This window comes from Bombina bombina, chromosome 7 (assembly GCF_027579735.1).
Source record: "Bombina bombina isolate aBomBom1 chromosome 7, aBomBom1.pri, whole genome shotgun sequence".
NCBI lineage: Eukaryota > Metazoa > Chordata > Amphibia > Anura > Bombinatoridae > Bombina > Bombina bombina.
The window spans coordinates 618,775,105-618,798,821 of NC_069505.1; the positions used below are offsets into that span (position 1 = coordinate 618,775,105).

Consider the following 23,717-nt stretch of genomic DNA (forward strand, 5'->3'; position numbering starts at 1 on the left):
TTTAGCGGGGCATTGCCCCAAAGTAATCAGCTCTTTTACCTGTAAAAAAAAGAAATACAACCCCCCCAACATTAAAACACACCACCCACACACCCAACCGTACTCTAAAACCCACCCAATCCCCCCTTAAAAAAACCTGACACTACCCCCTTGAAGATCACCCTACCTTGAGCCGTCTTCACCCAGCCGGGCAGAAGTCTTCATCGAATCCGGGCAGAAGAGGTCCTCCAGACAGGCAGAAGTCATCATCCAAGCGGCATCTTCTATCATCTTCCATCCGACGAGGAGCGGCTCCATCTTGAAGACATCCGACGCGGAGCATCCTCTTCGTTCGACGTCCAACTGAAGAATGAAGGTTCCTTTAAATGACGTCATCCAATAGGAAAAATCCTATTGGCTGATGCAATCAGCCAATCGGATTGAAGTTCAATCCTATTGGCTGATCCAATCAGCCAATAGGATTGACCTCGCTTTCTATTGGCTGTTCCAATCAGCCAATAGAATGCGAGCTCAATCCTATTGGCTGATTGCATCAGCCAATAGTATTTTTCCTACCTTAATTCCGATTGGCTGATAGAATTCTATCAGCCAATCGGAATTGAAGGGACGCCATCTTGGATGACGTCATTTAAAGGAACCTTCATTCTTCAGTTGGACGTCGAACAAAGAGGATGCTCCGCGTCGGATGTCTTCAAGATGGAGCCGCTCCTCGTCGGATGGAAGAAGATAGAAGATGCCGCTTGGATGAAGACTTCTGCCCATCTGGAGGACCTCTTCTGCCCGGATTCGATGAAGACTTCTGCCCGGCTGGGTGAAGACGGCTCAAGGTAGGGTGATCTTCAAGGGGGTAGTGTTAGTTTTTTTTTAGGGGGGATTGGGTGGGTTTTAGAGTAAGGTTGGGTGTGTGGGTGGTGGGTTTTAATGTTTGGGGGGGTTGTATTTCTTTTTTTACAGGTAAAAGAGCTGATTACTTTGGGGCAATGCCCTGCGAAAAGCCCTTTTAAGGGCTATTTGTAATTTAGTATAGGGTAGGGAATTTTATTATTTTGGGGGGCTTTTTTATTTTATTAGGGGGCTTAGATTAGGCGTAATTAGTTTAAACTTCTGGTAATTTTTTTATTTTCTGTAATTTAGTGTTTCTTAGTTTTTTTGTACTTTAGTTTATTTTATTTTATTGTATTTAATTTTAGGTAATTGTAGTTAATTAATTTAATTTATTTAATGATAGTGTAGTGTTAGGTGTAATTGTAACTTAGGTTAGGATTTATTTTACAGGTAAATTTGTATTTATTTTAACTAGGTAGCTATTAAATAGTTAATAACTATTTAATAACTATTGTACCTAGTTAAATAAATACAAAGTTGCCTGTAAAATAAAAATAAATAATAAAATAGCTACAATGTAATTATTAATTATATTGTAGTTATCTTAGGGTTTATTTTATAGGTAAGTATTTAGTTTTAAATAGGAATAATTTAGTTAATAATAGTAAATTTATTTAGATATATTTAAATAATATTTAAGTTAGGGGGGTGTTAGGGTTAGGTTTAGGGGTTAATAACTTTATTATAGTGGCGGCGACGTTGGCGGCAGCAGATTAGGGGTTATTACATTTAATAGGCTATGTGGGCTATGGCGGTTTAGGGGTTAATACTTGAATAGGTTTATTGCGTTGTGGGTTAATGGCGGATTAAGAGTTAATAGTTTTAACAGGTAGTTTGCGATGTTGGGGTTGGCGGATTTAGGGGTTAATAATTTAGTTATTACTTGCAGTGTGGGTTTGATGGCGGATATAGGGGTTAATAGTTTAAATAGGCATATTGCGTTGTGGGGGGCTGTCGATCTAGGGGTTAATACATTTAATATTAGTAATGAGAGGGGGGATTGCGGATATAGGGGTTTTACGTGTCAGGCTTATTTTTGGGAGGCGTGTTAGACTTTTACGGGAGATTTGTTATTTTCTGTACTTTTCTTAGGCGCCGGCAGTTTCTAAAGTGCCGTAAGTCACTAGCGACTCCAGAAATTTGTATTTACGCTCATTTCTGGACATCGCTAGTTTATCCGACTTACAGCACTTTAGGAACTTCCGGCGGGGTTTATGTAATACCCCGATGTGCGAGGTGAAATTACGGGCGGCGCAGGATCCCACGCTTGCGCCAAAACCTGCGCCGTATATTTGATCGCGCCCCAGGTATTCAAGGGGTTTAATTGCTACATTGTGACAGAGGGCTGACTCAACTCTTGCTTGCCTGGAACATAAACAATCAATTCGATAAAGTACTGCTGCATACTATAGACAGTGCTTTAACCCCTTGAGTTGCCCAATAATTTGACTCTTACCTTGAAGAGTAAGGACATCTTGCCGAGGCTGCTCCTGTCAGCACCGTGTGGGGGGGGGGGGGAGTTAAAGGGATAGGAAAGTCAAAATTAAACTTGCATGATTCAGATAGAGTCGGTCATTTTAAGACACTTATAAATGAACTTCTATTTTCAAAATGTGCTTCGTTCTCTTGGTATCCCTTGTTGAAAAATAACACGCCCATATCCTACACTAGTGGGAGCTAGCTGCTGATTGGTGCTTGTACACATTTGTTTTATGTGATTGGCTAACTAGATGTGTTCAGATAGCTACCAGTAGTGCAATGCTGTTCCTTCAGCAGAGGATAACTAGAGAATGAAGCAAATTTGATTACAGAAGTAAAAAAGGAAAGTTGCTTAAAATTTAATTTTCTATCCAAATCGTGAAAGAAAATATTGGGGTTTTGTGTCCATTTAAATAAAAAAAAAAAAAAGAGGGAAGAGGTGGAGAGCACTGAGCATAACTACAGCATTTATATAAGACAGCTGGGCAAGGGAGATTGTGTAGTAGCGCACACCACAAAGGGGAGAGGTGCGGCTGCAAGATTTGACCTCTCTTCAGCCAATGAGCAGGGTAGGGGTATTTTACCAGATGTCAATACCCATTTTCAAGGAGCTATCACTCACTAGATTTGTTGAGCCCTAGGTTAGGGTTAAAGGGACACCAATTTCCATATAACTGCTTGTAATAGACACTACTATAAAGAAGAATATGCACAGATGCTGATCTAAAAATCCAGTGTAAAACCTTTTAAAATGCACTTAGAAGCTCCCAGTTTAGTACTGTTGTTGGGTAAGGCCGGGACACCCAGTTAAAGGGGCTGAGAAAACATGAAGAGCTGACAACACCCCCCCCCCCCCCCTCCTCTGCATATGAAAAGACCCATTATACAAACAGGAGCCACAGGAATCTGTAGACATCAGTATACATCTAAAACTTTGGGGCTTGGTTAGGAATCTGAAAAATCAGCACAATGTTATTAAAAAATAGGCAAAACTGGGGGCGTGTCCATACAGCGATCCTGAGCGGTCGCAATTCTCAAGAGCTCCAACTGATCTCTGGATATTCCGCCGAAATCAGGAGGCATTATACAGACATATTTCAAGAACTGTTTCTTATACCACTGCATAGCTCTACTGTGCAACATATATTAAAATCGAGCTGTATTTATGAAGTTCTAGCTCCAGATCGGACAGAAGAAGACCTGCGGCGGCGGCCATTAAGCAGGTAGCGCATCCCCCCTCGGCGTGCCGAGGTACTTAGCCCGAATTGAACACATCAATCGGAATTAAGGTCAGAGCACCCATTCTTAACTAACAAATATATACTGAGAAGCCATCGTTAGAAGGAGATAACTGTGTTTGGAGTAGTGCACCTAACATAGCGACATGGTGTATATGGGAGAAATGGAGCAGCAAAACTATTTTATGCCAACGCTTGAGAGATTAGAGAGATTGTTTGAGTCACTTTTGGAAAAAGCTCCTTACGATTACTTGATGAACAAACTCTGCATTAAGGAGCAAATATGTCATCCCAGAGAAAGCCCTACGAATGTTTCCACTCAAAATGGCGCCAATCCTGTGATGTACACCAAAACTGAGCCCGAAAACACCATCCCAATAATACTGCAAAATAACACACAAGGAGGTGGCAAAACAAAGGCAAACAAAGGCACTTCTGTATGAACAGGGGATCTTACAAAACAAGAAAATAATAAGCAAAGTCCCTGTGCATGTTGAAACTGGAGGCAGCTACCCGACAACCAGCATAAAGTACCTCATGGCCCCGAGGACAACTTTGACACAGCTCCCATGCATAAATCAGATCCTGACACATGATGCACTTGTGGTGAAGATGGGTGTGATTTTCCAGATGCCCGGACTCACAGGACTGTTAAGCGATAAAAAGGAATATACATTTACAACATGTGAGGTCTGCAGTAGTGGCCTATATAAGACTCGCAGGACAATATCACACGGGACTCACATGGATCTACGGCAAAGGGAACTGAGGCCGAATCTGGGCCCTCAGTGTACAAGTAATACTCAGGCACTAACAGGGTTCCACGTGGGGCCACCCACGGCAACGGCTCGCAGACAGAAGAGACCCGGGGACTGATCAATGCTTATCTCAGCCATAACCAAGTAAAGGTAGATGGTGGTAAATAGTTTAGATAGTGCGTTTCACAAGTTATATAAGTTAGTTATGTTTTAATTCACATTACCGACACGATACAAGCATTGAGATAGATATACTTTATTATAAGAACGGTTGGGCTGATGAATCCTCATCTAACCGCACGCAAGGACATAATAAGTGTGGCAACATAGACTTGGCAAATCTATCAGAGACTCCCATGGTTACAGTTTTGTGGTCCAGATACCGGTAAGACCAAGGACTGAATGTATGGTTACCACGTTGCGAGGTCCTGAACTGTTTATAGTACACTTATGTTAGTAAGCAGCCTAATAGTAATGCTCCACCATAAAAATGGAGGTGCCGAGGACATTAATGCTGTTTAACAGTTACTCTTCACAGACCAAGGATTGAAATTATGTGCAGAAGGGGGTTGATGATGGCAAAAGGAGAGTTAAGATCGCACTGTAAAAATTTATTTGTGAATGTATGTTAATTGAATGTTGTATTGTAGCACATGGGCTAAATATAATGGAGTGTCTTTCTTATATAATCCCCCCCACGTGGCCAGCGGCCGAGGCCATCGATGGGTGGAACAGTTTACACCTCTGTTTCAATTTTGGCACTACTATACATTTATAGGCATTATGGGTTACAGCTCAGTATAAACAATTTAATGATACATGATATCACCTTAACCTCATAGCAACTGATAATAAGATAGACCCCCTAAAATACCCAGTAACATATTGATGCCCCCTACAAGGTTCCTCAGCTCAATCTATATCAGTTAAAGGGTGATAAGTCTTATAAAGCAAGTTCGATTTCGGGTTTTTTCTCTTTCTTTTAATTCTGTTTCCCCCCCCTCTCTCCTCCCCCGTCCCCCTCCCACTACTCTTCTCCCTATCTATGCCCAAAATAAGTTAGCAGAGAATTAAATAATGACTCATGAGAGGTCTATACAATTATATACTAGGCATTATTAGACTTACACTGAGGTGTAGAGAGAAGCATATTGTGCCAAAGATGTTATTTATAATGTATGTTATAGGTTTTTATTAACTGACGCCTAGATTTAGAGTTGGGCGGTAGCTGTGAAAACCAGCATTAGAGGCTACTAACGCTGGTTTTTACCGCCCGCTGGTATTTGGAGTCAGTCAGGAAAGGGTCTAACGCTCACTTTCCAGCCGCGACTTTTCCATACCGCAGATCCCCTTACGTCAATTGCGTATCCTATCTTTTCAATGGGATCTTTCTAATACCGGTATTTAGAGTCGTGGCTGAAGTGAGCGTTAGAAATCTAACGACAAAACTCCAGCCGCAGAAAAAAGTCAGTAGTTAAGAGCTTTCTGGGCTAACGCCGGTTTATAAAGCTCTTAACTACTGTGCTCTAAAGTACACTAATACCCATAAACTACCTATGTACCCCTAAACCGAGGTCCCCCCACATCGCCGCCATTCTATTAAATTTTTTTAACCCCTAATCTGCCGACCGCACGCCGCTGCCACCTACGTTATCCCTATGAACCCCTAATCTGCCGCCCCTAACACCGCCGACCCCTATATTATATTTATTAACCCCTAATCTGCCACCCCCAACGTCGCCTCCACCTGCCTACACTTATTAACCCCTAATCTGCCGACCGCACGCCGCTGCCACCTACGTTATCCCTATGAACCCCTAATCTACTGCCCCTAACACCGCCGACCCCTATATTATATATATATATATATTTATTAACCCCTAATATGCCGCCCCCAATGTCGCCGCTACCTACCTACACTTATTAACCCCTAATCTGCCGACCGGACGGCGCCGCTATTATAATAAAGTTATTAACCCCTAATCTGCCTCACTCTCGCCTCAATAACCCTATAATAAATAGTATTAACCCCTAATCTGCCCTCCCTAACATTGCCGACACCTAACTTCAAGTATTAACCCCTAATCTGCCAATCGGAGCTCACCGCTACTCTAATAAATTTTTTAACCCCTAAAGCTAATTATAACCCTAACACCCCCCTAAATTAAATATAATTTTATTCTAACGAAATAAATTAACTCTTATTAAATAACTTATTCCTATTTAAAGCTAAATACTTACCTGTAAAATAAACCCTAATATAGCTACAATATAAATTATAATTATATTGTAGCTATTTTAGGATTAATATTTATTTTACAGGCAACTTTGTAATTATTTTAACCAGGTACAATAGCTATTAAATAGTTAATAACTATTTAATAGTTACCTAGTTAAAATAATTACAAAATTACCTGTAAAATAAATCCTAACCTAAGTTACAATTAAACCTAACACTACACTAGCAATGAATTAATTAAATAAAATACCTACAATTATCTACAATTAAACCTAACACTACACTATCAATAAATTAATTAAATACAATTCCTACAAATAAATACAATTAAATAAACTAACTAAAGTACTAAAAATAAAAAAGAACTAAGTTACAAAAAATAAAAAAATATTTACAAACATTAGAAAAAAATTACAACAATTTTAAACTAATTACACCTACTCTAAGCCCCCTAATAAAATAACAAAGACCCCCAAAATAAAAAAATGCCCTACCCTATTCTAAATTACAAAAGTTCAAAGCTCTTTTACCTTACCAGCCCTTAAAAGGGCCCTTTGCGGGGCATACCCCAAAGAATTCAGCTCTTTTGCCTGTAAAAAAAAAAACATACAATACCCCCCCCAACATTACAACCCACCACCCACATACCCCTAATCTAACCCAAACCCCCCTTAAATAAACCTAACACTAAGCCCCTGAAGATCTTCCTACCTTGTCTTCACCTCGCCGGGTTCACCGATCGGTCCAGAAGAGGGTCCGAAGTCTTGATCCAAGCCCAAGCGGGGGGCTGAAGAGTGACGTCCATCCTCGGGCTGAAGTCTGGATCCAAGCGGCGGCTGAAGAAATCCATCATCGGGATGAAGTCGGAAGTCCATCATTGGGATGAAGTCTTCTATCAAGCCGCATCTTCAATCTTCTGTCTTCCGGAGCGGAGCCATCTTCTTCCCAGCCGACGAGGATCCAACCTCTTCAAGCGACGCCTACTAGCCGAATGACGGTTCTTTTAAAAGACGTCATCCAAGATGGTGTCCCTCGAATTCCGATTGGCTAATAGGATTCTATCAGCCAATCGGAATTAAGGTAGGAAAATTCTGATTGGCTGATTCCATCAGCCAATCAGATTGAGCTCGCATTCTATTGGCTGATCGGAACAGCCAATAGAATGCGAGCTCAATCTTATTGGCTGATTGGATTAGCCAATCGGATTGAACTTGATTCTGATTGGCTGATTCCATCAGCCAATCAGAATTTTCCTACCTTAATTCCGATTGGCTGATAGAATCCTATCAGCCAATCGGAATTCGAGGGACGCCATCTTGGATGATGTCATTTAAAGGAACCGTCATTTGGCTAGTAGGCGTCGCTTGAAGAGGTTGGATCTGCGTCGGCTGGGAAGAAGATGGCTCCGCTCCGCTCCGGAAGAAAGAAGATTGAAGATGCGGCTTGATAGAAGACTTCATCCCGATGATGGACTTCCGACTTCATCCCGATGATGGATTTCTTCAGCCGCCGCTTGGATCCAGACTTCAGCCCGAGGATGGACGTCACTCTTCAGCCCCCCGCTTGGGCTTGGATCAAGACTTCGGACCCTCTTCTGGACCGATCTGTGAACCAGGCGAGGTGAAGACAAGGTAGGAAGATCTTCAGGGGCTTAGTGTTAGGTTTATTTAAGGGGGGTTTGGGTTAGATTAGGGGTATGTGGGTGGTGGGTTGTAATGTTGGGGGGGGGGGTATTGTATGTTTTTTTTTTACAGGCAAAAGAGCTGAATTCTTTGGGGCATGCCCCGCAAAGGGCCCTTTTAAGGGCTGGTAATGTAAAAGAGCTTTGAACTTTTGTAATTTAGAATAGGGTAGGGCATTTTTTTATTTTGGGGGTCTTTGTTATTTTATTAGGGGGCTTAGAGTAGGTGTAATTAGTTTAAAATTGTTGTAATTTTTTTCTAATGTTTGTAAATATTTTTTTATTTTTTGTAACAGTTCTTTTTTATTTTTTGTACTTTAGTTAGTTTATTTAATTGTATTTATTTGTAGGAATTGTATTTAATTTATTTATTGATAGTGTAGTGTTAGGTTTAATTGTAGATAATTGTAGGTATTTTATTTAATTAATTTATTGCTAGTGTAGTGTTAGGTTTAATTGTAACTTAGGTTAGGATTTATTTTACAGGTAATTTTGTAACTATTTTAACTAGGTAACTATTAAATAGTTATTAACTATTTAATAGCTATTGTACCTGGTTAAAATAATTACAAAGTTGCCTGTAAAATAAATATTAATCCTAAAATAGCTATAATATAATTATAATTTATATTGTAGCTATATTAGGGTTTATTTTACAGGTAAGTATTTAGCTTTAAATAGGAATAAGTTATTTAATAAGAGTCAATTTATTTTGTTAGAATAAAATTATATTTAACTTAGGGGGGTGTTAGGGTTAGGGTTAGAATTAGCTTTAGGGGTTAAAAAATTTATTAGAGTAGAGGTGAGCTCCTGTCGGCAGATTAGGGGTTAATACTTGAAGTTAGGTGTCGGCAATGTTAGGGAGGGAAGATTAGGGGTTAATACTATTTATTATAGGGTTATTGAGGCGGGAGTGAGGCGGATTAGGGGTTAATACATTTATTATAGTAGCGCTCAGGTCCGGTCAGCAGATTAGGGGTTAATAAGTGTAGTTAGGTGGAGGCGACGTTGGGGGCGACAGATTAGGGGTTAATAAATATAATATAGGGGTCGGCGATGTTAGGGCAGCAGATTAGGGGTACATAGGGATAACGTAGGTGGCGGGGGTGTACGGAGCGGCAGATTAGGGGTTAAAAATAATATGCAGGGGTCAGCGATAGCGGGGGCGGCAGATTAGGGGTTAATAAGTGTAAGGTTAGGGGTGTTTAGATTCGGGGTACATGTTAGAGTGTTAGGTGCAGACGTAGGAAGTGTTTCCCCATAGGAAGCAATGGGGCTGCGTTAGGAGCTGAACGCAGCTTTTTTGCAGGTGTTAGGTTTTTTTCAGCTCAAACAGCCCCATTGTTTTCTATGGGGGAATCGTGCACGAGCACGTTTTTGAAGCTGGCCGCGTCCGTAAGCACCGCTGGTATCGAGAGTTGCAGTGGCGATAGTATATTGAATCATTGTGTTATGAAACTATAATGTATCTCTCTCAAAGCAAGTAATGTATATTCAATTTATGACGTGTATGTTCAGTTGATATTAACAAAGCTCTTTTGGAAAAAAAAATAAAAAATAGGCAAAACTATACATTATTACAAAAACACCCAGATGGGCTATATAAATGGATCATGTACAAAACATTTATGCAAAGAAAAATCTAGTGTACAATTTCCCTTTAATCCTTTGGATGACAGTGACAGCTACAATGCACTGAAAAGCAATCTGCTAAAGTCCTTTCTGGAATCAAAGGGGTTAATAATAGATGTACACCCCCACCCCTTAGTCACAATATATCCTGTGACCCTCAAACACAGGCGATACTGCTGCTGCCAAATTGTAATATTTTGATGCTGTCTCAATATTATAGAGATAATACGACATGCAAGGCTGGGCCTAGGGCAGCACAGAACCTAAACAAGCCGCACTTACCTAGCGAGTGGAGCGTCTGGTAATTCTCCATCATCACATCCTTATAAAGCTCCTTCTGACCCTCCTGTAAATATTCCCACTCCTCCTCCGAAAAGTAAACGGCCACATCCTCAAACTCAACTTGTTCCTTAAAAAGAAAAATCAACCAATCACAAAATCATCTGCTATTGGTGTGATGCGTTTCTACCATACGGTTAAATAGAGTCTAAGGCCTAGATTTAGAGTTCGGCGGTAGCCGTCAAAACCAGCGTTAGAGGCTCCTAACGCTGGTTTTGGGCGCCCGCTGGTATTTGGAGTCAGTGATTAAAGGGTCTAACGCTCACTTTACAGCCGCGACTTTTCCATACCGCAGATCCCCCTACGCCATTTGCGTAGCCTATCTTTTCAATGGGATCTTCCTAACGCCGGTATTTAGAGTCGTTTCTGCAGTGAGCGTTAGAGCTCTAACGACAAGATTCCAGCCGCCTGAAAATAGCAGGAGTTAAGAGCTTTCTGGCTAACGCCGGTTTATAAAGCTCTTAACTACTGTACCCTAAAGTACACTAACACCCATAAACTACCTATGTACCCCTAAACCGAGCTCCCCCCACATCGCCGCCACTCGATTAAAATTTTTAACCCCTAATCTGCCGACCGCCACCTACGTTATACTTATGTACCCCTAATCTGCTGCCCCTAACACCGCCGACCCCTGTATTATATCTATTAACCCCTAACTTGCCCCCCACAACGTCGCCGCAAGCTACTTAAAATAATTAACCCCTAATCTTCCGACCGCAAATCGCCGCCACCTACGTTATCCCTATGTACCCCTAATCTGCTACCCCTAACATCGCCGACCCCTATGTTATATTTATTAACCCCTAATCTGCCCCCCACAACGTCGCCGACACCTACCTACACTTATTAACCCCTAATCTGCCGACCGGAGCTCACCGCTATTCTAATAAATGGATTAAACCCTAAAGCTAAGTCTAACCCTAACACTAACACCCCCCTAAGTTAAATATAATTTTTATCTAACGAAATAAATTAACTCTTATTAAATAAATGATTCCTATTTAAAGCTAAATACTTACCTGTAAAATAAATCCTAATATAGCTACAATATAAATTATAATTATATTATAGCTATTTTAGGATTAATATTTATTTTACAGGCAACTTTGTAATTATTTTAACCAGGTACAATAGCTATTAAATAGTTAAGAACTATTTAATAGTTACCTAGTTAAAATAATAACAAATTTACCTGTAAAATAAATCATAACCTAAGATATAATTAAACCTAACACTACCCTATCAATAAAATAATTAAATAAACTACCTACAATTACCTACAATTAACCTAACACTACACTATCAATAAATTAATTAAACACAATTGCTACAAATAAATAAAATTAAATAAACTATCTAAAGTACAAAAAATAAAAAAGAACTAAGTTACAGAAAATAATAAAATATTTACAAACATAATAAAAATATTACAACAATTTTAAACTAATTACACCTACTCTAAGCCCCCTAATAAAATAACAAAGCCCCCCAAAATAAAAAATTCCCTACCCTATTCTAAAATACAAATATTACAAGCTCTTTTACCTTACCAGCCCTGAACAGGGCCCTTTGCGGGGCATGCCCCAAGAATTTCAGCTCTTTTGCCTGTAAAAAAAACCATACAATACCCCCCCCCAACATTACAACCCACCACCCACATACCCCTAATCTAACCCAAACCCCCCTTAAATAAACCTAACACTACCCCCCTGATGATCTTCCTACCTTGTCTTCACCATGCCAGGTTCACCGATCCGTCCTGGCTCCAAGATCTTCATCCAACCCAAGCGTGGGCTAGACATCCACTGAAGAAGTCCAGAAGAGGGTCCAAAGTCTTCCTCCTATCCGGCAAGAAGAGGACATCCGGACCGGCAAACATCTTCTCCAAGCGGCATCTTCTATCTTCTTCCATCCGATGACGACCGGCTCCATCTTGAAGACCTCCAGCGCGGATCCATCCTCTTCTTCCGACGACTAGACGACGAATGACGGTTCCTTTAAGGGACGTCATCCAAGATGGCGTCCCTCGAATTCCGATTGGCTGATAGGATTCTATCAGCCAATCGGAATTAAGGTAGGAATTTTCTGATTGGCTGATGGAATCAGCCAATCAGAATATAGTTCAATCCGATTGGCTGATCCAATCAGCCAATCAGATTGAGCTCGCATTCTATTGGCTGATCGGAACAGCCAATAGAATGCGAGCTCAATCTGATTGGCTGATTGGATCAGCCAATCGGATTGAACTATATTCTGATTGGCTGATTCCATCAGCCAATCAGAAAATTCCTACCTTAATTCCGATTGGCTGATAGAATCCTATCAGCCAATCGGAATTCGAGGGACGCCATCTTGGATGACGTCCCTTAAAGGAACCGTCATTCGTCGTCTAGTCGTCGGAAGAAGAGGATGGATCCGCGCTGGAGGTCTTCAAGATGGAGCCGGTCGTCATCGGATGGAAGAAGATAGAAGATGCCGCTTGGAGAAGATGTTTGCCGGTCCGGATGTCCTCTTCTTGCCGGATAGGAGGAAGACTTTGGACCCTCTTCTGGACTTCTTCAGTGGATGTCTAGCCCACGCTTGGGTTGGATGAAGATCTTGGAGCCAGGACGGATCGGTGAACCTGGCATGGTGAAGACAAGGTAGGAAGATCATCAGGGGGGTAGTGTTAGGTTTATTTAAGGGGGGTTTGGGTTAGATTAGGGGTATGTGGGTGGTGGGTTGTAATGTTGGGGGGGGGTATTGTATGTTTTTTTTTACAGGCAAAAGAGCTGAAATTCTTGGGGCATGCCCCGCAAAGGGCCCTGTTCAGGGCTGGTAAGGTAAAAGAGCTTGTAATATTTGTATTTTAGAATAGGGTAGGGAATTTTTTATTTTGGGGGGCTTTGTTATTTTATTAGGGGGCTTAGAGTAGGTGTAATTAGTTTAAAATTGTTGTAATATTTTTATTATGTTTGTAAATATTTTATTATTTTCTGTAACTTAGTTCTTTTTTATTTTTTGTACTTTAGATAGTTTATTTAATTTTATTTATTTGTAGCAATTGTGTTTAATTAATTTATTGATAGTGTAGTGTTAGGTTAATTGTAGGTAATTGTAGGTAGTTTATTTAATTATTTTATTGATAGGGTAGTGTTAGGTTTAATTATATCTTAGGTTATGATTTATTTTACAGGTAAATTTGTTATTATTTTAACTAGGTAACTATTAAATAGTTCTTAACTATTTAATAGCTATTGTACCTGGTTAAAATAATTACAAAGTTGCCTGTAAAATAAATATTAATCCTAAAATAGCTATAATATAATTATAATTTATATTGTAGCTATATTAGGATTTATTTTACAGGTAAGTATTTAGCTTTAAATAGGAATCATTTATTTAATAAGAGTTAATTTATTTTGTTAGATAAAAATTATATTTAACTTAGGGGGGTGTTAGTGTTAGGGTTAGACTTAGCTTTAGGGGTTAATCCATTTATTAGAATAGCGGTGAGCTCCGGTCGGCAGATTAGGGGTTAATAATTGAAGGTAGGTGTCGGCGATGTTAGGGAGGGCAGATTAGGGGTTAATACTATTTATGATAGGGTTAGTGAGGCGGATTAGGGGTTAATAACTTTATTATAGTAGCGGTGCGGTCCGCTCGGCAGATTAGGGGTTAATAAGTGTAGGCAGGTGTCGGCGACGATGTGGGGGGCAGATTAGGGGTTAATAAATATAACATAGGGGTCGGCGATGTTAGGGCAGCAGATTAGGGGTACATAGGGATAACGTAGGTGGCGGCGGTTTACGGAGCGGCAGATTAGGGGTTAAAAGTGTAATGCAGGGGTCAGCGATAGCGGGGGGCGGCAGATTAGGAGTTAATAAGTGTAAGGTTAGGGGTGTTTAGACTCGGGGTACATGTTAGGGTGTTAGGTGCAGACTTAGGAGGTGTTTCCCCATAGGAAACAATGGGGCTGCGTTAGGAGCTGAACGCTGCTTTTTTGCAGGTGTTAGGTTTTTTTTCAGCTCAAACAGCCCCATTGTTTCCTATGGGAGAATCGTGCACGAGCACGTTTTTGATGCCGGCCGCGTCCGTAAGCAACTCTGGTATCGAGAGTTGCATTTGCGGTATAAATGCTCTACGCTCCTTTTTTGGAGCCTAACGCAGCATTTGTTTGAACTCTCGATACCAGAGTTAAATTTATGGTGCGGCCAGAAAAAAACCCGCGGAGCGTTAACAGCCCTTTTACCGCCGAACTCTAAATCTAGGCCTAAGAATGCTAAACAGATATTTATAGTCTTTATCATTCTTAATTACTCATCCCAGTTCCTATATTTGTAGTTGTTGTTTAATTTATTATTGTTAATTACATCTTCCTGTTCCCCTACTTGTAGCTTTGGCATTTTTATTTCATTATAAATTCCAGTTTGCATTGTTTTTTACTTTCTAATTACAGAGACCTAGATTTGGAGTTTGGCGTTAGCCGTGAAAACCAGCGTTAGAGGCTCCTAACGCTGGTTTTAGGCTACCGCCGGTATTTGGAGTCACTCAAAATAGGGTCTAACGCTCACTTTTCATCCGCGACTTTTCCATACCGCAGATCCCCTTACGTCAACTGCGTATCCTATCTTTTCAATGGGATCTTTCTAACTCCGGTATTTAGAGTCGTTTCTGAAGTGAGCGTTAGACATCTAACGACAAAACTCCAGCCGCAGGAAAAAAGTCAGTAGTTAAGAGCTTTCTGCGCTAACGCCGGTTTATAAAGCTCTTAACTACTGTGCTCTAAAGTACACTAACACCCATAAACTACCTATGCACCCCTAAACCGAGGTCCCCCCACATCGCCGACACTCGAATTATTTTTTTTAACCCCTAATCTGCCGACCGCCACCTACGTTATCCTTATGTACCCCTAATCTGCTGCCCCTAACACCGCCGACCCCTGTATTATATTTATTAACCCCTAACCTGCCCCCCACAACGTCGCCTCCACCTACCTACACTTATTAACCCCTAATCTGCCGACCGCAAAGCGCCGCCACCTACGTTATCCTTATGTACCCCTAATCTGCTGCCCCTAACACCGCCGACCCCTATATTATATTTATTAACCCCTAATCTGCCCCCCTCAACGTCGCCTCCACCTGCCTACACTTATTAACCCCTAATCTGCCGACCGGACCTGAGCGCTACTATAATAAAGTTATTAACCCCTAATCCGCCTCACTAACCCTATAATAAATAGTATTAACCCCTAATCTGCCCTCCCTAACATCGCCGACACCTAACTTCAATTATTAACCCCTAATCTGCCGACCGGAGCTCACCGCTATTCTAATAAATGTATTAACCCCTAAAGCTAAGTCTAACCCTAACACTAACACCCCCCTAACTTAAATATAATTTAAATCTGACGAAATAAATTAACTCTTATTAAATAAATTATTCCTATTTAAAGTTAAATACTTACCTGTAAAATAAACCCTAATATAGCTACAATATAAATTATAATTATATTATAGCTATTTTAGGATTAATATTTATTTTACAGGTAACTTTGTATTTATTTTAACCAGGTACAATAGCTATTAAATAGTTAAGAACTATTTAATAGCTAAAATAGTTAAAATAATTACAAATTTACCTGTAAAAGAAATCCTAACCTAAGTTACAATTAAACCTAACACTATACTATCAATAAATTAATTAAATAAACTACCTACAATTACCTACAATTAACCTAACACTACACTATCAATAAATTAATTAAATACAATTCCTACAAATAACTACAATTAAATAAACTTGCTAAAGTACAAAAAATAAAAAAGAACTAAGTTACAAAAAATAAAAAAATATTTACAAACATAAGAAAAATATTACAACAATTTTAAACTAATTACACCTACTCTAAGCCCCCTAATAAAATAACAAAGCCCCCCAAAATAAAAAAATGCCCTACCCTATTCTAAATAACTAAAGTTCAAAGCTCTTTTACCTTACCAGCCCTGAACAGGGCCCTTTGCGGGGCATGCCCCAAGAAGTTCAGCTCTTTTGCCTGTAAAAAAAAAAATACAATACCCAAGCCCCCCAACATTACAACCCACCACCCACATACCCCTAATCTAACCCAAACCCCCCTTAACTAAACCTAACACTAAGCCCCTGAAGATCTTCCTACCTTGTCTTCACCTCACCGGGTTCAACGATCTGTCCAGAAGAGCTCCTCCGATGTCCTGATCCAAGCCCAAGCGGGGGGCTGAAGAGGTCCATGATCCGGCTGAAGTCTTCATCCAAGCGGGAGCTGAAGAGGTCCATGATCCGGATGAAGTCTTCATCCAAGCGGGAGCTGAAGAGGTCCATGATCCGGATGAAGTCTTCTATCAACGGCATCTTCAATCTTCTTTCTTCCGGATCCATCTTGCAGACCTCCGACGCGGAACATCCTGCTGGCCCGACGGACTAACGACGAATGACGGTTCCTTTAAGGGACGTCATCCAAGATGGCGTCCCTCGAATTCCGATTGGCTGATAGGATTCTATCAGCCAATCGGAATTAAGGTAGGAATATTCTGATTGGCTGATGGAATCAGCCAATCAGAATCAAGTTCAATCCGATTGGCTGATCCAATCAGCCAATCAGATTGAGCTCGCATTCTATTGGCTGCCAATAGAATGCGAGCTCAATGGGATTAAAATGGTCCTTTAAAGGGGATAGGAAAGTCAAAATTATACTTGCATTATTCTGATAGAACATGTGATTTTAAGACACTTTTAAATTTACTTCAATTTTCAAATGTGCTTTGTTCTCTTGGTATCCCTTGTTGAAAAAGAATACACACATAACCTACACCAGTGGAAGCTGCTGCTGATTGGTGCCTGCACACATTTGTCCCTTGTGATTGGCTAACTAGATGTTTCCATCTAGCTGCCAGTAGTGCAATCCTGTTCCTTCAGCAAAGGATAACAAGAGAATGAAGCAAATTTGACAATAGAAGTAAATTGCAAAGTTGCTTAAAATTGTATGTTCTATCCAAATCAAGAAATAACATTTTGGGATTTCCTGCCCCTTTAATTGCTTAGTTATGCTACCTGTACCTGTATTGAAATAGATATTTAGTAGAAGAACCACGATTAGGATGCGCAGCTTTTTTAGAAAAAGGAGAGACATCCCTTAGAATATTAAGATTATGAGGTATCCACTAACCATATACTGGCTTTGTATGTTTCCAAAGTCTCATTTATTTTATGTTTAAAGAATAAAATATTGAGAATTATCTGCTACTAGCTTGGTAGCACCTCAATCTGATTGTGTGTTTTTTTATTCAAATGGCCCTTTGTGGGTATCAAAGGAAGAGCTGTATAAGGTGTAAAATTATTAGTTATTTATTGTTATTATTAATTATTTTAGCTAGTTTGTCTGCCCTTCTATGCAGTTTAAATGTATGAGCCAATCAGCATAAAGCATTGTGCATGACCATGAACCAATCACATTGCCTGCTGATATACAGGTGTGATTGTGATACATAGGGCAGCCCTTATGAAGGGAAATATCACAAAATACAACTGTTAATTGTCTAGAGCTAACAGTGCGTTACACAACTGTTGTACTGTGTGTATGTCATGTGTATGTGTCACGTGTGCATGTGACGTGTGATATATACAAGCAGCTTCCCCCATTATAACACACAGTTATAAATGACGCTACTGTAGGTCACTTACTGCGCCAGTCAGCACATCTGCCGCTGAGGTCTGATTAATGATCTTTTCAGCCATCTTCTTAATTGCAGGTGAATTTATTCACATACAGCACAAACCTAAAAAGAGACAAAATGGTGAGGTTTTTCAATAATATAGAGAAAGAGGGAGATAGAAGCAAGGAGAAGAAAGGAGGGATAGAGGGAAGGAGAAGCAAGGAGGGAAGAGAGGGAAGGAGAAGCAAGGAGGGAAGAGAGGGAAGGAGAAGCAAGGAGGGAAGGAGAAGCAAGGAGGGAAGAGAGGGAAGGAGAAGCAAGGAGGGAGAGAGGGAAGGAGGGAAGAGAGGGAAGGAGAAGCAAGGAGGGAGAGAGGGAAGGAGGGAGGAGAGGGAAGGAGAAGCAAGGAGGGAGGGAGGGAAGGAGAAGCAAGGAGGGAAGAGAGGGAAGGAGAAGCAAGGAGGGAAGAGAGGGAAGGAGAAGCAAGGAGGGAAGAGAGGGAAGGAGAAGCAAGGAGGGAAGGAGAAGCAAGGGGGGATAGAGGGAAGGAGAAGCAAGGAGGGAAGGGAGGGAAGGAGAAGCAAGGAGGGATAGAGGGAAGGAGAAACAAGGAGGGAAGGAGAAGCAAGGAGGGAAGGAGAAGCAAGGAGGGATAGAGGGGAGGAGAAGAAGGGAGGGAAGGAGAAGCAAGGAGGAATAGAGGGAAGGAGAAGCAAGGAGGGAAGAAGAGGGAAGGATAAGCAAGGAGGCAAGGGAGAGAAGGAGAAGCAAGGAGGGATAGAGGGAAGGAGAAGCAAGGAGGGATAGAGGGAAGGAGAAGCAAGGAGGGAAGAGAGGGAAGGAGAAGCAAGGAGGGATAGAGGGAAGGATAAGCAAGGAGGGAAGAGAGGGAAGGAGAAGCAAGGAGGGATAGAGGGAAGGAGAAGCAAGGAGGGATAGAGGGTAGGAGAAGCAAGGAGGGATAGAGGGAAGGAAAAGCAAGGAGGGATAGAGGGAAGGAGAAGCACGGAAGGATAGAGGGAAGGAGAAGCAAGGAGGGAAGGGAGGGAAGAAGAAGCAAGGAGGGATAGAGGGAAGGAGAAGCAAGGAGGGATAGAGGGGAGGAGAAGCAAGGAGGGAAGGGAGGGAAGGAGAAGCAAGGAGGAATAGAGGGAAGGAGAAGCAAGGAGGGAAGAAGAGGGAAGGATAAGCAAGGAGGGAAGGGAGGGAAGGAGAAGCAAGGAGGGATAGAGGGAAGGAGAAGCAAGGAGGGATAGAGGGAAGGAGAAGCAAGGAGGGAAGAAGAGGGAAGGAGAAGCAAGGAGGGATAGAGGGTAGGAGAAGCAAGGAGGGAAGGGAGGGAAGGAGAAGCAAGGAGGGAAGGAGAAGCAAGGAGGGATAGAGGGAAGAAGAAGCAAGGAGGGATAGAGGGAAGGAGAAGCAAGAAGGGATAGAGGGAAGAAAAAGCAAGGAGGGAAGAAGAGGGAAGGAGAAGCAAGGAGGGATAGAGGGAAGGAGAAGCAAGGAGGGAAGAAGAGGGTAGGAGAAGCAAGGAGGAAAGGGAGGGAAGAAGAGGGTAGGAGAAGCAAGGAGGAATAGAGGGAAGGAGAAGAAATATAATATAGAGAAAGAGGGAGATAGAAGCAAGGAGAAGAAAGGAGGGATAGAGGGAAGGAGAAGCAAGGAGGGAAGAGAGGGAAGGAGAAGCAAGGAGGGAAGAGAGGGAAGGAGAAGCAAGGAGGGAAGGAGAAGCAAGGAGGGAAGAGAGGGAAGGAGAAGCAAGGAGGGAGAGAGGGAAGGAGGGAAGAGAGGGAAGGAGAAGCAAGGAGGGAGAGAGGGAAGGAGGGAGGAGAGGGAAGGAGAAGCAAGGAGGGAGGGAGGGAAGGAGAAGCAAGGAGGGAAGAGAGGGAAGGAGAAGCAAGGAGGGAAGAGAGGGAAGGAGAAGCAAGGAGGGAAGAGAGGGAAGGAGAAGCAAGGAGGGAAGGAGAAGCAAGGGGGGATAGAGGGAAGGAGAAGCAAGGAGGGAAGGGAGGGAAGGAGAAGCAAGGAGGGATAGAGGGAAGGAGAAACAAGGAGGGAAGGAGAAGCAAGGAGGGAAGGAGAAGCAAGGAGGGATAGAGGGGAGGAGAAGAAGGGAGGGAAGGAGAAGCAAGGAGGAATAGAGGGAAGGAGAAGCAAGGAGGGAAGAAGAGGGAAGGATAAGCAAGGAGGCAAGGGAGAGAAGGAGAAGCAAGGAGGGATAGAGGGAAGGAGAAGCAAGGAGGGATAGAGGGAAGGAGAAGCAAGGAGGGAAGAGAGGGAAGGAGAAGCAAGGAGGGATAGAGGGAAGGATAAGCAAGGAGGGAAGAGAGGGAAGGAGAAGCAAGGAGGGATAGAGGGAAGGAGAAGCAAGGAGGGATAGAGGGAAGGAGAAGCAAGGAGGGATAGAGGGAAGGAAAAGCAAGGAGGGATAGAGGGAAGGAGAAGCACGGAAGGATAGAGGGAAGGAGAAGCAAGGAGGGAAGGGAGGGAAGAAGAAGCAAGGAGGGATAGAGGGAAGGAGAAGCAAGGAGGGATAGAGGGGAGGAGAAGCAAGGAGGGAAGGGAGGGAAGGAGAAGCAAGGAGGAATAGAGGGAAGGAGAAGCAAGGAGGGAAGAAGAGGGAAGGATAAGCAAGGAGGGAAGGGAGGGAAGGAGAAGCAAGGAGGGATAGAGGGAAGGAGAAGCAAGGAGGGATAGAGGGAAGGAGAAGCAAGGAGGGAAGAAGAGGGAAGGAGAAGCAAGGAGGGATAGAGGGTAGGAGAAGCAAGGAGGGAAGGGAGGGAAGGAGAAGCAAGGAGGGAAGGAGAAGCAAGGAGGGATAGAGGGAAGAAGAAGCAAGGAGGGATAGAGGGAAGGAGAAGCAAGAAGGGATAGAGGGAAGAAAAAGCAAGGAGGGAAGAAGAGGGAAGGAGAAGCAAGGAGGGATAGAGGGAAGGAGAAGCAAGGAGGGAAGAAGAGGGTAGGAGAAGCAAGGAGGAAAGGGAGGGAAGAAGAGGGTAGGAGAAGCAAGGAGGAATAGAGGGAAGGAGAAGCAAGGAGGGAAGCAGAGGGAAGGAGAAGCAAGGAGGAATAGAGGGAAGGAGAAGCAAGGAAGGAAGGAGAAGCAAGGAGGGATAGAGGGAAGGAGAAGCAAGGAGGGAAGGGAGGGAAGGAGAAGCAAGGGGGAAGGAGAAGCAAGGAGGGATAGAGGGAAGGAGAAGCAAGGAGGGAAGGGAGGGAAGGAGAAGCAAGGAGGGATAGAGGGAAGGAGAAGCAAAGAGGCATAGAGGGAAGGAGAAGCAAGAAGGGATAGAGGGAAGGAGAAGCAAGAAGGGACAGAGGGAAGGAGAAGCAAGGAGGGATAGAGGGAAGGAGAAGCAAGGAGGGATAGAGGGAAGGAGAAGCAAGGAGGGTGAGAGGAAGGGAGAGAGAAATGGAGGGATAGAGGCAAGGAGGGAGATATAAGAAAAATAGAGATAAGAAAAAGAGAGAGAGATAAGAAAAAGAGATAGAGAGAGATAAGAAAAAGAGAGAGAGAGAGATAGAGAGAGAAAAGGAAAGAAAGAAAGATTAAACATTAAACTGAAGTGCAGCTCATCATACAGACATTGTCGCATGCAGAGTACCAGGGGTTAAACTGAAGTGCTTCTCACTATACAGCCAGAGTCACACACAGAGTACCAGGGGTTAAACTAAAGTGCTTCTCACCATACAGACATTGTCACATGCAGAGTACCAAGGGTTAAACTGAAGTGCTTCTCACCATACAGCCAGAGTCACATGCAGAGTACCAGGGGTTAAACTAAAGTGCTTCTCACCATACAGACATTGTCACATGCAGAGTACCAAGGGTTAAACTGAAGTGCTTCTCACCATACAGCCAGAGTCACATGCATAGTACCAGGGGTTAAACTGAAGTGCAACTCAGTGCTCACCATACAACCAGAGTCACATGCAGAGTACTAGGGGTTAAACTGAAGTGCTACTCAGTGCTCATCATACAGCCAGAGTCACATGCAGAGTACCAGGGGTTAAACTGAAGTGCTACTCAGTGCTCACCATACAGCCAGTCACATGCAGAGTTCCAGGGGTTAAACTGAAGTGCTACTCAGTGCTCACCATACAGCCAGAGTCACATGCAGAGTACCAGGGGTTAAACTGAAGTGCTACTCAGTGCTCACCATACAGCCAGAGTCACATGCAGAGTGCCAGGGGTTAAACTGAAGTGCTACTCAGTGCTTACCATACATCCAGAGTTACATGCAGAGTACCAGGGGTTAAACTGAAGTGCTACTCAGTGCTCACCATACAGCCAGAGTCACCTGCAGAGTACCAGGGGTTAAACTGAAGTGCTACTCAGTGCTCACCATACAGCCAGAGTCACATGCAGAGTGTCAGGGTTAAACTGAAGTGCTACTCAGTGCTCACCATACAGCCAGAGTCACATGCAGAGTACCAGGGGTTAAACTGAAGTGCTACTCAGTGCTCACCATACAGCCAGTCACATGCAGAGTACCAGGGGTTAAACTGAAGTGCTACTCAGTGCTCACCATACAGCCAGAGTCACATGCAGAGTACCAGGGGGTTAAACTGAAGTGTTACTCAGTGCTCACCATACAACCAGAGTCACATGCAGAGTGCCAGAGGTTAAACTGAAGTGCTACTCACCATACAGCCAGAGTCACATGCAGAGTACCAGGGGTTAAACTGAAGTGCTACTCAGCGCTCACCATACAGCCAGAGTCACATGCAGAGTACCAGAGGTTAAACTGAAGTGCTACTCAGTGCTCACCATACAGCCAGAGTCACATGCAGAGTACCAAGGGTTAAACTGAAGTGCTACTCAGTGCTCACCATACAACCAGAGTCACATGCAGAGTGCCAGGGGTTAAACTAAAGTGCTACTCAGTGCTCACCATACAGCCAGAGTCACATGCAGAGTACCAGGGGTTAAACTGAAGTGCTACTCAGTGCTCACCATACAGCCAGTCACATGCAGAGTACCAGGGGTTAAACTGAAGTGCTACTCAGTGCTCACCATACAGCCAGTCACATGCAGAGTGCCAGGGGTTAAACTGAAGTGCTACTCAGTGCTCACCATACAGCCAGAGTCACATGCAGAGTGCCAGGAGTTAAACTGAAGTGCTACTCAGTGCTCACCATACAGCCAGAGTCACATGCAGAGTACCAGGGGTTAAACTGAAGTGCTACTCAGTGCTCACCATACAGCCAAAGTCACATGCAGAGTGCCAGGGGTTAAACTGAAGTTCTACTCAGTGCTCACCATACAGCCAGAGTCACATGCAGAGTGCCAGGGGTTAAACTGAAGTTCTACTCAGTGCTCACCATACAGCCAGAGTCACATGCAGAGTACCAGGGGTTAAACTGAAGTGCTGCTCAGTGCTCACCATACAGCCAGAGTCACATGCAGAGTACCAGGGGGTTAAACTGAAGTGCTACTCAGTGCTCACCATGCAGCCAGAGTCACATGCAGACTACCAGGGGTTAAACTGAAGTGCTGCTCAGTGCTCACCATACAGCCAGAATCACATGCAGAGTGCCAGGGGTTAAACTGAAGTGCTGCTCAGTGCTCACCTTACAGCCAGAGTCACATGCAGAGTACCAGGGGTTAAACTGAAGTGCTACTCAGTGCTCACCATACAGCCAGAGTCACATGCAGAGTACCAGGGGTTAAACTAAAGTGCTTCTCACCATACAGCCAGAGTCACATGCAGAGTACCAGGGGTTAAAATGAAGTGCTACTCAGTGCTCACCATAAAGCCAGAGTCACATGCAGAGTACCAGGGG

The 23,717-nt window shown here is 42.9% G+C and overlaps 1 protein-coding gene across 1 annotated transcript in view; it reads right to left on the reverse strand.

The window, feature by feature from the left end:
- Window positions 1-18,084, reverse strand: part of LOC128636150 (zinc finger protein 420-like) — a 66,748-nt gene extending 48,664 nt beyond the window's left edge. The window contains exons 1-2 of the mRNA XM_053689199.1: window positions 17,959-18,084; window positions 10,195-10,321 (exon numbers count right to left, since the gene is read on the reverse strand). Coding sequence (XP_053545174.1) covers window positions 10,195-10,321; window positions 17,959-18,012 — 181 coding nt within the window. The 5' untranslated portion in view covers window positions 18,013-18,084. The remainder of the gene's footprint in view (window positions 1-10,194; window positions 10,322-17,958) is intronic.
- Between the last annotated feature and the right edge of the window lie 5,633 nt (window positions 18,085-23,717).